The 14,877-nt window shown below is 35.3% G+C and overlaps 1 protein-coding gene across 2 annotated transcripts in view; it reads left to right on the plus strand.

The window, feature by feature from the left end:
* ADAM23 (ADAM metallopeptidase domain 23) overlaps nt 1–14,877 on the plus strand; it is a gene marked incomplete at its 5' end in the record, with an annotated part of 66,894 nt that overhangs the window by 22,637 nt on the left and 29,380 nt on the right. For both annotated transcript variants that reach the window (XM_084209014.1, XM_084209013.1), the window contains 10 exons: nt 159–222; nt 2,448–2,520; nt 3,018–3,091; nt 3,967–4,032; nt 6,090–6,161; nt 8,536–8,702; nt 10,640–10,724; nt 11,500–11,590; nt 13,157–13,205; nt 14,726–14,825. In XM_084209014.1, the coding sequence (XP_084065140.1) occupies nt 159–222; nt 2,448–2,520; nt 3,018–3,091; nt 3,967–4,032; nt 6,090–6,161; nt 8,536–8,702; nt 10,640–10,724; nt 11,500–11,590; nt 13,157–13,205; nt 14,726–14,825 (841 nt within the window). The remainder of the gene's footprint in view (nt 1–158; nt 223–2,447; nt 2,521–3,017; nt 3,092–3,966; nt 4,033–6,089; nt 6,162–8,535; nt 8,703–10,639; nt 10,725–11,499; nt 11,591–13,156; nt 13,206–14,725; nt 14,826–14,877) is intronic.

The raw sequence follows: 14,877 nt of genomic DNA on the forward strand, positions 1-14,877 counted from the left end.
CCCAGTCTTGGCTCTAGCTACAGGTGATATTAATAAACATATATTTAATATTGGTCAGTTTTTCAGCCCTAAGTTTGATTTTCTCTTATCAAAATTCATGTACTGGAGTCAAACCGATTGTCAGTCCTAAATATCACTTCTTTTTCTCCATGTTCTAGTGGCATGTTTGAAGACAGTACTTACTTGTACTTGATAGAACCAATGGATCTGACCCACACTGCAGTAAGTTTATTTTTGTCTAATTTATTTGGTTTGGGAGAGTGCTCAAGGAATGCCAAATAAAAGTATTAGAATAAAACAATAAGTAATATGTCTCATGCATTCATATGAAATTGAAAAGTATTTTAAAACACTTGATTTGAATTTTTTTAAGGTGGCAACTATGTAATTATGATTTACCTACGATTTTTTCCTGCTTTTCTTTAATCCTTTGTTTCCTACTTGCTGTTGATCATTTAGATGCTCGGAACAGACTAGTAAAATTGTTTCCCATAGTACATGTTTATGGATTGTCAAAAAGCGTTTATCAGTTTGCTCTACCACTTGAACGAAAGTGTTTATAAATTCATTGAAAGGATCTCTGAAACTCATTTATACATTCCTCTCTAAATAGCTGCATCAGATTGCTCTTGGCCCGCCATGATTCCACAAAAAGCATAATTAAATAGATAATTACATCTGGGTATCCTAAACTTCGTATGTCTTAAGTCAGAGATCATTGTATAGCTTAAATGATTGTGATCCAGCATATTCTAATACAAGATTATGCTGGATCAACATAGAGGACTGCATTTATGCAAGTATTTTGCTGTTATTTTTTTGTATTTCATGTTTGATGTGTACAACCATTTCTAAAACTTCAGCTGTTAATACAGCTGGCTTTCACAGACAGTAGTAAAACTAGGTATATTTCTATCCTCTGAGTGATTTTCAGTGAAATGATTTTGCAACATTGGGACAGAGAATTCTCGAGGTTTGTATCCTGCTTGGTCTGTAGGATATATTGCAGATGCTGTGCCACAGTTCTTGAGCTTTTCTCACTCTAGTATGTATTTGACAATATATGTATGGTATGTGACAAATAACTAATAATGCTGCTGAACTGACTGGAAAGCTGAAATTAGAGTCTGAATAAAGATCTGCAAAATCATTGGCTGATACTGTCAAAGAAAATGGATCAGCATTCAGAGGCCTCAGTATCATTAGGGCAGTCAGTTATTAGGCTGCAAATGAAACTTCAGAGACATGGGAAAATACAACATCTAAAAGAATCAGTCTCCCCAGGACCATGCTGTGTATCTGTGATGTAGCACATGTTCATAAAGGTTGCAATTCTAGAAACTGACAACACAGACACAGTAAATTCATGGAGATTATGCTTATAGAAGGAAGAAGAAAATTTGACTAAACTGTTTTCTTGCTTGGGTGAATGAAGGAAACCAGGATATCTCTCTGAGTGGTGTTTCAGTAAAAAATTGTAAGTAGAGCAAAAGTTCTGGTTATAAAAGTGAGATACCATTTGCCAACTCAAGGTTTCAAGTTGAACTCTAAATAAGAAAACAGATGAGATGCATAACTTTCTCAAAACTACTGGAAATAATACAGCTACAGAGAGCTTTCAGAGGCTCATTTTTAAATTACAGTACATGAGATAAATATCTTGAACACACTCTTAAGCATGTACTTTATTTGGCTTGATTAATCTCAGCTATAGTAGATACTATGTAAAACTCCCTCTCCTTCCCTGCAAAATCTAGCAAATACACGCTGTATTGTCCTTCAGTGTGCTGTGTACTTCTTATAGAAGTTACAGAACAGTAGCAACCTACCCTTTGAAAAGAATTGCTTGTTTTGGCAGGCTCTGCAGAGGAGGTGTTACGGAAGAAAGGAGTTGTTTTCTAGAGTAGATACTCAAATGTGATAATTTGGGGTATGTCAGATTTCTAAAGAAAATATGCATTAAAAATCTTGTCCTTTTAAAGTGTGGAATACACCAATAAAACAGGGTGAAGGGATCCTCTTAAGGATAATATATTAATTGGTTTCTTGCAATTTGCTGCAATTAGATAGGATTATTGTCCTAAATAGTAGTAGTTGCATTTCATCTGTGGAAGGAAAATTTCAACCAGATGCAGACATTCTAGTTTGATTTATTGGAATAAGGGATCTGTGTTCTCTAATGCTGAGGCTTTTAAAGGACTTTTTTAAGGTAATCTCAAAGACAACTGTGACACATTTTTTGTGGACTGGTCAATTTGCTGCAGCAGAGAGGCTCTGTGATTTACTTGGGATTGCAATTGGCTTCAGATTAGTACTATCCCAGATTGGCATGTAGTTGCTTGCGTTTTATGGAAAAAATAATAAAAATTATAAATATTGAAAGAAGTGCCGCATTTTTCACTTGATGTTATTAATTAGAAGAAAATTTTGCATATTTTTCTTTTTAGGAAAGTAAAAGTAGGCCACATATCATCCAAAGAACTTACGGAGCACAAGCCTCCAAGCAGTTGCAGGACCTTGGTATGTTTTTGCTTATGAGTTTTTAACTATTGGAAATAGTCATATATGTAACTTGGAAAATTTGAGTATTAGGCTAGCAGTGTTTATAAAATTGCTGATTATTTAGAAAATCTAGAAAAATAGATATTTACCTGCCTTTTTTCACAATTATTGCAACAGAATATAGATTTTTCAAAAAGCAGCTCTAAGACTTTCATCCACAGACCTGTATTTAGCTTTTCTCTGAAAATCACTGAATTTAATCAGTTATATTATTGTTACTGAGGCAGTGAGATAGAAGAAAATGTATATTCTAAGCCCAGGTTATCATTTCTTCGCCTCTCCTTGCATGCTTTAAAATTTCTGAATTATACTTGAGTTTTGATATGTCTTATATCTTTTTAAAAATGAGCTTTTGAATAGCAAGGGTGTTTCTAATTATTGTGATCTTAATCTACTTTTGGTTTGGATGTGTACATAAGTAGTTTAAAATAATTCTTGAATTGTGATTTTTACAGAGATTGACTCTAGTTCTGAGTGGCCTTTTCTGTCTGAACTGCAGTGGCTGAGGAGAAGGAGAAGAAAGAGAGCAGTAAGTAGAAGTGTGACCCTGAGTTAAGACCACTTATAAACCCAAACTCACGAATTTCTGGTTTTTTTAATGTCAAGACAATATAGAATTTAGGAAACAAGTATTTTTAGGAGTTTAATATTGTCCCATAATGCAGTTATCAAATGAGAAAACAAGACTTTTCTTCAAAAATAGAAAATTTGGAAGAAAGGTGATAAACTTTTTTAAGTCACAGCAATGTTATATATCAATTAAATTGAAATTTAGTAGTGAAAATTACTTTAGAATTTTAATTTTTTTGTCTGCTTGAGAATAAAGAACAATTTTGAATGAACTCTTGCTACTTTACAGATATCTGACTTTAATGTCACTTGGCTCATTAAGTAGCATGATTAAATCAAAAATCCAAATGAGGACACCCAGAACTGGGTTACTGGGAGAATCTAAGTGGGCAGTCCTCATGATCTTCACATGCATTTTTATCAGTTAGGGGAATAATTAAGTTAAAGGAGGTTATTCTGAATTTCTTCACTGAGTTGCACAATCCACACCATGTTTTTGAGGGTGCTTATGTTTTTAGTAACTTCCTTCCTCCTTAAATCTGTGGTGAATAGTGCATAATGTAAGGAGGAGGAAAGCAGTGGTGGTATCTGCACTGAAGCAAAAAGAGTAGACCCTGAACTTTCCTAGTGATGTGGCTCAGATTCTCAGCCAGTGTTTAGGTTACTGGAGCTATGATCTTTTACTCTACTTGCATAGCTCACCCAGTTGTTTACTGATTTACATACCCTAAATAATATCTATTTTATATGTATATATAATAAAAATCAGCTGCAGTTATTTTTGAAAATAACTACATCTTCATGATTTCTCAAAGAATTTCTTTAATTCGTCAGTTATCTCGTGGTGTCTTTGAAGAAATGAAATATCTGGAGCTCATGATAGTAAATGACCATAAAATGGTAAGTATATCAGTTCAGTGGTAATCTTCCTTTTGGTGACAGTTCGTAGGCTGATGTACAGCCTACAATTTGTCACCCTTTTTTGGTCCCAGGATTTTATTTATCAACAGCTATTAACATTTGTGCTGTAAGACACACTGCAGGCCATAATACCTAATGAAACTTAATGTTACCTAAGAATTTCTGGGGCAGTTATATATTCAAAATGAATCTGGAACGCTTTGGTATCATATGGATAAGTTAATATGCCCATCACTAATGCAGTAAAACAATAAAACATTTTTGTCCAGAGCAAACACATTAAACGTTCTAAAATTACATCCTATCTTTGAAGTTATATAGAAAGAGGTCGGAATTTGTTACTTCGAGTTTAGTTTTACTAATTTAAACTTTAATGCAGCAAAACATGTAGATAAAACTCTGATTGTTCTTTGTGGCTATTCCATACTAATAAACAGGAGTGATAATGGAGTGCAAGGTAAGTTGTTTTAGATTCAGAAAGTGTTTGTCATTAAAAAAAAACAAAATGCATGGGGGGAGGAAAGCCCAATTTTTAATTTTTCCCCTTTTTTTCTTGAGAGATGACTGGAAAAATCAGACTAAGTGATATTTGTTGTAAGCAGGACTTTTTGTTGTAATCAAATTTTGCTGATACAATAGTTTTCACTTATTTTATTTGCAAGTAAAGAGCTTTTCATGTCTCTCACCCTGCTACAAGTTTCCCAGTGCTTTATGGAGTTGTGGGCTCTGTTGGCAACACTAAAGGATGATATTTAAGAGCTAGAAATTGAAAATATCCGAACAGGATGCAGTAATTCATACTTGTTCCAATGCTGAATAGACAGATAATGTACCCTCCCCTCACCTGTCTAGTAAATGATAGAAGTGGTCTGGGCAAACATAGCCTATATTTTATCTGTATTAATTTAGCACTGTGGAGGGAATTTGAATGGGTGGAAAAAGTAGGACAAATTTCTTGAGCTGTTTTCATTTGTAAAGCCACCTGGTAGGAAACCACTCTTAAGAGTGTTCAGGTGTTGGTTATTTAGCATTAGGGCTAATATGGTAACTGAAGTTATGGCCATTTTGTCTGTGCTTGGTGTTCCTTATGAAGAGAAAATATTCCTATGCCTGTATCTTTCCCCTGGCCTCTTGTATTGCAGATGTGCTTGAAGGTGCTCACTACACTTATTACAGACACTGTTGTCTCCTCTAAAGCTTTATTTGTTAGAACTTAGAGCACAAGATTTTTTTGCTTCATAGTTAGCAGTGACTTAGAAGCAGATAGTAATTCTTTTCAAAGAATAAAATGGATATACTTAGGGAAGTGTTCACAGTTAAGACTCACAGCTTGCCAGTCCAGGAACTCACTAAGGATTTTCAGGGTTTACTGCTTACCAGGAGAGGGCATGTTTCCCCTGCAGCAAAGGTCTTTGTTGGAAGAAGTATCTTAAACCTCCTTGATCATTGTGTTAAATGATTAATGCTGTGTATTTTCACAACATTTCCTTTCCTTTAGCAGTAAAGATATCTTAATACATTAAATTAGGTTGTGTTTTTTACTGGTTTAGGTTCATTTCTAGTGCTACATGTCACAAAAGTATTGTGCTGTTGTTGCTCTTTGCAAAGAGCTGTGCACAGGATAAGTGGTAAATGCTTCTTCTTCATGTCTTATAATTAAAGTCATGGAATGTGGCTACTACAGTCTGATATATGTAACTCATCAGGTTAAGTAATTTTAATGGGTAAAGCATCCTCTCAATTTTGAGCTCATGTTTACCTGTAATTTTGTCTCAAGCATTTGAACTCTGATTCTAAACACAGTATTTCTTGTGGTTAAATGCTCTTTTTACACTTGGGAAAGGCTGCATAACATACGTGGCTCCCTTTATCTCCCAGGGATTCTTGAATATGAGGTATAGGCTGTGATCTGAAAGGTTTTTTGAGTTTTCCACTTACTCTTTCTTAAAATATTAATTTTACTTTCATGCTGTAAAAATTAAGGATTAGTAATAAATATTTTAGTTCTTACTGTGTTCTACTTTCTCTTCTTTTAGTTCAAAAGGCACCGTTCTTCAACTGCATATACAAACAATTTTGCAAAGTCTGTGGTAAACCTTGTAGATGCTGTAAGTATCAATATTTCTTCTGAAAACTGATTCACTGACTTCTACTTTAACATTGTGTTAAAAATGTTATCATTTTCAGATACCAAATTTCAATTACACTTTAAGGTGCACTTCTGGTTCCTCTGCAGAAGAATAGCCTGGGGTGAATGTATAAGAAACTACCAGATTATCTGTGGCATTTTTCTTAAAGCTTGCAATTGTCAGAGTTTGCCTTTGGCAGGGGTGATTTCACTGTCTGTCACCAATTGAGATTTAATCAAATTTATGTTTGTATCTAACTACAAGTGATTGAAACTGCTCACAGGGGATACATATATCTGTTGGAAGAAAAAGCGAGTATGAGTGAAATAATCTGCTTTATGAATCTCTATTTATAGCTTAGAAACAAACAATATGCCACTGTGCTACATTATAAATGGGTGGAACTGACACAGATACCATACTTGTATCTGTGCTAAATTTAAAACAATTTTGCATACAGCGTATAAACTACAGGTAATATTTGTGGTAAAATTAATTTGGGGTTTTTTTTTTCCTCTTTTTGCTACATATATAATGATCACACGTTTAAGAGCTCTGTATGTAGTGCAAGCAGGTAGATTTTCTAGTAGGGATGAATACAGAGAGTGCCAAATGCTGACTCTAAGTCCCTTTTCCATGTGAGATTATTGATACCTGTGGAACTGTGTGATATGATTCAATCCAAAACATTGTCAGCAGTTTAACTCGGAGGAAACAGTGCAGTATTTGTTGTTATATACAAAGTATACTGGATGTATATTCAAAATTTAGGTGAATATATTTATAATACATGAAATACCAGAAGTGTTTTGGAATATTTTTCTGTAATGATCTCAAAAATTACTAGAGCAGATAAAAATATAAATAATTGTAATATTTCTGCAACTCATACAGTTGCAGAAATATTGGACATACCCAAAGAAAAGGTGACATCTTTATTTTTTCCTCATCTGATAATTATTTCTTTCTCTTTCTTCTGCATTTTAACCAAAGTAATTTCATCCATCTTTTCTTTCTCTACTGTGTCTGGTTTTCCCATTTTTTACTGTGTGCATGCAGAAACAGAAGCTTCATTCTTGTGTAGAATTCAGTCCCTTCATAGAGATTTTACAAAGTGACAACTTAATGGTTTTTTTTCTTTAAATAAAGCATGAAAAAGAGCAGAATTTTCTGCCTTGTTATTCCCTTACGTCCATGGGGTGTGGGCTGTATTTCTTACTGATTTATTGGTGGGAAGAGGATAATGGCTTTCAGAGGCCTTCAGGTTCTCTGCCCCCTCTTCCATTTTTTTGTTGCTGTTTGCTTCAGGAAATAGAGCTTTCCTTAGGCAAATAGAAGTAGAGTCTTTATTGATTCACCCCTATGCCATTCCAGGCCATTTAATTTCATTGGGTTTGCTCATGTTGTAAACCATTTTCTCTGTATGTTCTCAGCCTGTCTCCCTGAGATTGAAGCATGTTAATACTCTTTTCCTTCCAAGGTCTTGGACAAAACCGGGCTTAGCTGGTTCCTATCTCTTGGCTTTATATTTCCCTTTTTTTTTCTAAGCTGAATATTATACATTGACTTTTTAATAAGAATAACTCTGCCCTGATACAAAACTGGGTTTTAGTCAGGGCAGATAAGGAATACATCTTTTGTAGACCTACAAGTTCTGCATAACCTTGGTTATTAAAATTTGGCATTTTTTGAACTGAGCCCAAAGACAGCAGTAGTTTTATGTCAGAATCAAGTATCATGCACAATGTTAAAATGCATATTTTAAAACTGTTTTGTTATTATTAATGCCTGATTGTTGTTTCCTTTTCTATTGCTACAGTAGCATTAAAATTTATAGAAAAATAAATATTTTTCCTTAATTCCACTCAGGCAGTGTGGGAATTAAGTGATCATACTACATAAATGGAAATCAAGCATTAATTAAAATTTGGATTTATTAGAAAACTGAGAAATTATTTAATTGCAACTTTAAAATTGTCTTTGGCTACTCTTTGAGGTAGTTTTTTTCTTTGAGATCACCCAGTGTACCTTTACATTTCTTCCTTGCTCATTTTGCACAGGTTTTCTGCAAAACTCAGTGGCAAAATTATTTGCCATGATAATTTTAAAGAAAACGGAGGGGCTCAAAAGAAAAAAAGAGCAACAAGGGTTGGTTTCTTTTTCCTTCTAAAACATAAAATTTAAGTGGATGAGAATATCAGCTTTTAGGAAATGCAAGGCATTGCCAGCTAACTGTTTGCCCATGTTTTCCTCCTGCTTTATCCCTCTTGTCCTTCCGCTTTACTCTTACTGGCTAACTGTGCATGTTTGACCCAGTGTTCTACTCCTGTGCCTGTCCTGTCTCTGCCCTCAGATATACAAGGAGCAGCTGAACACCAGGGTGGTTCTCGTTGCTGTGGAGACTTGGACAGACAGAGACCGCATTAACATTCACCCTGACCCTCTGCAGATGCTCCACGACTTCTCCAAGTACCGGCAGCACTACATCAAGCAGCACGCTGATGCTGTGCACCTGCTCTCGTATGTACCCTTGGCAATGGCTTACAATGTTATTTCCTGTCTGCTGCTTTTCTCTACTGGTATCTTCTTTTTTTTTTTTTTTTCTTTTTTTTTTTTTTTGCTTGGTATTCTCTGTATCAATCAACATGTGCCTTCTTTAGGAAGCTTAATCGATGTTTAATACCTGTTTTTAATAGGTGTAGTATATACCATGGTCATGTGGATAGATATCTATAATGATACTTGACTGTCTTTGCAACCTGGAGACAGTGTCACATGTGGAGTGTCTTTAGATGAGCCCTTAAGGACGCTCAGCTTTGCTTATCAGATGTGTAATGTGCTGCTTTTCCAGTTATGATCAGGAGAGGGCAGAGCTGACAGGATTATATGTTGCCACAAGAGTGTTCCAGTTAGTAAATTTATTCACACATGTGGCTGCAGTGATGATTTGTTAATGGAAGGTCTTCTTTAGAGCTGTAATGAATTGTTCTGAGACGCAAAGCATTTCGAGGGGAAATTCCACTTGCATCACTAGGCACAACTTTAGCCTTGAGCAAGGATTATTTTACTTCATGGCATTGTAAGCAAAGAGGAGGAAATGTGTGTTCCCCTGTGCAGCATAGGGAAAGATCTTAAGCTGTCTCCCGGCAGCATGACATACTGCAAGGATGGAGTAACTAATGCCTTCCATGGTGAATATATTTTCTCCTGTAGTTCATCTTCTGCAGAGGAACATAAAAATAGGGGATGAAGAATTTCCTACAGATTTCCTTAATTCAGGCATCACAATGCAACGCTGATTTTGTTCTTCATAATACAGGCACAGTGCTGCTGACATGCACTCTTAGTGACTTCCATGCATGTTTTGTGTCACCTGCTGAAGAGTTTGCCAGCAACGGGCTCTTCTCATGGTGAAAGGTATCAAATCCAAGCTGAAATACAAGAAGTTCCATTTAAACATAGGGCAAAAAACACCTTTCACTGTGAAGTTGGTCAGATGCTGGAACATAGAGAGACTGTGGAGTGCCCATGCTTGGAGATGTTCCAGAGCTAGTGGAACATGACATGCTCCAGCTGAGCCTCCTTGGAGCTGGGGATAGGTCAACTAGACCATTTCCAAAAAGTGCCTGCCATCCTGTCTGTTGTAAAGCCCCTGGCTGTGTTTAGTTAAGCTGCAGTCTGAAAGTTCTGATGGCTGTTAGAATGTTCTGAAAAATAAATACATACCTGTATGGGGTAACCTGTCATTTAAAAAAAAAGCATCAATTTTCAAAGGTTAGGTCATTTGTACATCATACAGGATCACTGTAGGTTGTTTGTAGGCTGTGAAGATTTATTGTTACGACTGTGAAGTTAAAATAGGTGTAATTCATAGTAATTTATAGGCATTTTATTAAATAATTTAGATCTTCTAGATTACATTACTTAACTAAATTATTTGGGGCTTATTAACAATAAATGAAAGGAGGCAAGGCTAAAGAGCAGTATTAAATTACTTTCCCTTTAGGTGTACTTCTCAGTCTTTTAATTTGGATTTAAAACTTAAATTGCTTTGGATTAAGGTAATAATTTTTAAAATTCTCTGTACCGGTACATTTCAGAACAGAATTCCTTCATGACAAATCATAAATTGGAATATATTGTGAACTTTTAAAAGAAATGTTATGATTGTATTGTCTTAGGAGTCTGGCACTCAAGCTTTCTGTGCTTGGTTTGTTTGTGAGTTAAGTCTGATTCTGACTCTATAGGTGAAAAATAGTATTTGTGTCAAAGCTTACATAAAACCACCTCTTTCAGTGTTGGTATTCTGTTTGTAAACTTGCAGTTGCTTTTTATGCTAGAAATAGACGAATGTACATGCAATCTATCATAGTATGTGTGAGAGTATGCTCTTTCAATAAGCTCTTGGTGCCCAATGTCAACATGTTATAGTTTCTTCATTTTTATTTGTTTGTAAGGAATGTGACATTTCATTACAAAAGGAGCAGCTTAAGTTACTTTGGAGGTGTTTGCTCTGTGGCCAGAGGAGTAGGAGTGAATGAGGTAATTTTTTTTTTCATGACTAAAGTGAAATAAAGTAGAATCTCTACATTATAATCTCAAGAGTTCATATGTTTCAGTATCCAGGGCTTTAAAGATAATTTACATATTAAAAAGTTAGGATTCTCACAGCCAGCCTTCTTGATCATCATCAAACTACTGCTCAGAGTGCCTTTCTTTTTATAAAGTATTTCTCCTGTCTGTATTATTCTCTTAAAAAGAGCTTAAATTGCCTTTTATTATATTGAACAGAAATTTAGACCCAAAAATCTCAGACAGGAGTATTTGAAACACAGCACCAAATACTGTCTTACCACTGTAAGACGCTTGATCTTCTGAGGTACCAATGTCATGTGATTCTTCCTGAATTTTTTTAACATTGAAATTAGAAAACGAATTGTCCCTATGTATTGACTTTTTTTACTATTATTTTTTTTCCTCAGTGCAGTGTTAAATTGATACTGAAATTCTCCTGGTTTTATGTGGGTTAAATCCTACCATTACAAAACTGTATTGCATATCTATCAAATAAACTTCTTTCTTTAGATTAAGCAGTGGGGAGAGATTGCCTGAGATTAGGAGAGGAATATTTTATATGTTATGTACTTTATTGAGTTTATTTTCTTTATATGCACACAGAATTGTGATTGACTGCACTGAATTATTGAAGTAGTAGGTATGTGGTAAGGCAGAATGAGCCAGTGTAGTGTTCATGTGTTCATTACAATAACTAATGGGGTTTTGTTTTTTTTATAATTGTGCTTCTCTTGGAATGCAGTATGGCCTCCCTTTGCCCATGGCACAGGAACTAGCACAGAGTCTTGCTCAGAATCTCGGAATACAGTGGGAGCCAGCTGCCAGGAAACCGAGTATGTACATGGAGTCTTTTGTCTTCCTTAGCTGAATACAAACACTTCCTTTATTGTGTTTGAAAGAAATGCCAAAATTGTGGTAACTATAGAGCAAGAATTGCTGCTTTTGGAAATATATGTAGTGAAATTTCAGCCTCACCAAAATAAGAACCGTCAGTCTAGCGACATTTTGCATGACCTCAGTGATGTCCTGTGTGGAGGTTAGATTCATAACCAATATTCAAAGGTATATTGGTAAAAACACCATTAATTTAATTTAGAACACATTTTCTATCATCATGAAATCTGTAAATCCAATAGAGCAATTGCTGACTTCCTGAAATGCAAAAATACCTGATTTACAATTGAAAAAATGGTAAGGAGTTGTAACCTAGTCCAGTGTGACATTTGCTCAACTTGGTATCTTGCTGCTTCACAGAAAGACCAGATTTGTGTTACCTTAACATGTGTAGAATGTTTGTTCAAAAATTGCTGCAAACCCCTTTTCAGGGCTAAAGAAAATTATTTGATTTTTCACTTGCATTTTGTAAGGAGTTTGGCTACCTGCTCTCTTTGTTTTCTCTTTAAAAATGTGAATGATAATGTTTACTTTATTGTGAATCACTTGAAAAATCTGTGAATTAGGAAACCATGCTTAGGAATATTGTTTAGTAAAGCATTGCTTTTAAATTGGGTAAACGAGCAAATTGCTAAACTATTTTCTATATAATTGTTTTACATGTAAAACAATTCATAGTTCATACAGTTTGGAAATCAGAATATTTTTTAACTGAAAAATAGAGGGTTTTGATATGATAGCTTTGTGTCCTTATTTGGATGCCCTTTATAGGGAAAGGTAAATGGAAGACCTGGGGAGAGTAGAAATAACCACATAAATGATTTCTAAATATTTTCCATGGAGAAACTATGGAAACTGTATAGTTACTACTGGATTTCCAGTAGTAACTACAGTACATCTATCTTTGGTAGATAATTTTTATGAGTAGTTTGCAGCTTCTGTTTTACCAACCGTAAGGTGCTGAGCTTTTGTTTTTATGGTATGAATTTGGTCACTGTTGACTTGCGTGCTATAGCTGTAAGTAAACTGCAAATTGATTGGCTGATTGACATGTTACTGTTAATAATTTTATGCCAAAGGGCAAAAGCCTGGCCTGTCCAGTAACAGTCCTCTTTCAGGGTATTCTGTATTTTTAGGGAGGAGAAAATGTGAACATTTAAAATCATCAGTATTATGTGTACTGCAGACAGCCTTGTGCTGCCTGTTTTGAGGGCATGGAGGGAAGAACCTTGCCAACTGATTTTAGCTTTGTGTAGTGCCTAAAATTTTGTGTTGAATCTTAAGAACCTGCAGATACGGTAATCTGAAAGTATTGTATTTATTTAAGGTGTTAGTATGTCTTCAAGTGGGCCGGTTTCCTTTTTGGGGCTAGAGTTGGTACAGCCAAGCAACCATCAAATCTTTGTATAATTAGTCAAGCTCCATTTTTATAGTACTTTATATTTATTGTATGCATATTTATAACTTCTTTCATTTTCTGTTGTATTTTGGTCTTGTCTGAGAAGAGTGTGACTGCACTGAATCCTGGGGTGGTTGCATCATGGAGGAAACAGGGTATGTCATAAATGTCAGTAATTGAGGGCTCTGGAATGAGTTCATAGTTTACGTTATGGCAGAAATATTTACGCACTGAGTTTTATCCATGTGTTTTAGTGCTAATAAACGAAAAACCAGAAACAGTTGGAACTCAATCCTTAGGCAAATAAATGGTCAGTGAAGTCTGAAGGGGAAGCACATCTATATGGCAGGAATTTCATTGCCCTCCACCCTCATACACTGCCAATGATTCTTTTCTCTGTACTGTAAGCAATTAATTAGAAAAGGATAGCTTCTGAAATATAGGGGTTTGAGTCTTATAAATCACTTCCTGTCAGTATCTTGCTCACTGTGGAAGCTTCATTGCAAAAATTATGGAGAAAATTAGTTACTAATAAGACAGAAGGAGCTTAGTTTCTTTGTACAGTATTTGGAAATTGGTTCTTCAGTAGAGTTACTTCGTGGCTTCCCTGTAGACTTGTAATTGTCAGCCGCTGTAGGAGTGCAGCAGGAAAGCATTCCATAAATTTGCCTCTGGAATCCGAGGTAAAGCATTGATCAGAATAGATACTGGCTTCCTTCATATGGTGAAATCACCAACGTATTGGTCTTGGATGGAAGTATCAGAAGAAGAGGCTGTGGAATAAGCCTCTTCTGTAAAAAAGGTTACCAGTAAACAAAAGCCAGGAGCAGAGGATGGTCATGTAGAAGCTGATACAGGACTGACTATGAAATGAGTGAATAATTAGCTGCACTTTAAAGCCTTTTCACTTAACTCCATCAGTGTCAGGAGACATTTTTTCTGTATGGAATAATTCAGTGGGGAAATAGCTCAGTGGCAGTGAGCTATTAGGAGTGGAATGGCAAACCTCCTTATGGCATGGTTACCCCAGTCTTTCATAGTGTGAATAGATCTCATTCCCAGATCTCAAAACATGACTAATAAACATATCAGACAATTTCTGACTGAGAAATTACTAATAAAGTACATTTTCAATAGTCTGGGAAAAAGATTGAGTTGAGGAAATATGAGAGAAGTCTGTAACATTATGCAAAAATAATTACTCTTCTAGTATAAGAACTAGGGAGACATGAAATGAGATTAGCAAATATGACAGAAGAAAATGGGATGAAATTGTTCTTCTCCCAATCTGTATTAAGCTGTGAAACTTCTTGCTGTAGCCTCTTGTAAGTGTTAAAAAAAAACCTGAGATGATACTGGATTATACATGCAATAGAAAGGGTGAATAGCAGCTACTATGATAATGTGGGTCTACCTTATTAAGAAGTTGAAAACCTACAGTTTGATATACTGTATGTAAAGTAGAAATATAAAAAAGGCAAAATGTTTTAAAATTTTGCTTTGTTCTGATTTTATTATTTAGAATAAGACTGAGCTGTTATACTGTTGGTATGTACACAGTGGTTGTAAGAAACTGGGATTTACAGTATTTAAAGAAGGTTGTGACCCCTTTGCCCCTTTCCAGTAGTTGATGGTGTTTTAAGGCATTTACTCGCCTAATTCTTTGTCATTTTAGGGTATACCATTCCAGGAAATTCTCCAAATGCAGCATTGCAGAATACAAAGAATTTTTACTTCGTGGGGGTGGCGCCTGTCTTTTTAACAGGCCGACAAAGGTAATAAATAAGTTGGTAGTCAGGACATCTGCTACGCGTTGTAATGAAAATG

This window comes from Fringilla coelebs (genome assembly GCF_963513975.1).
Source record: "Fringilla coelebs genome assembly, chromosome: 7".
NCBI lineage: Eukaryota > Metazoa > Chordata > Aves > Passeriformes > Fringillidae > Fringilla > Fringilla coelebs.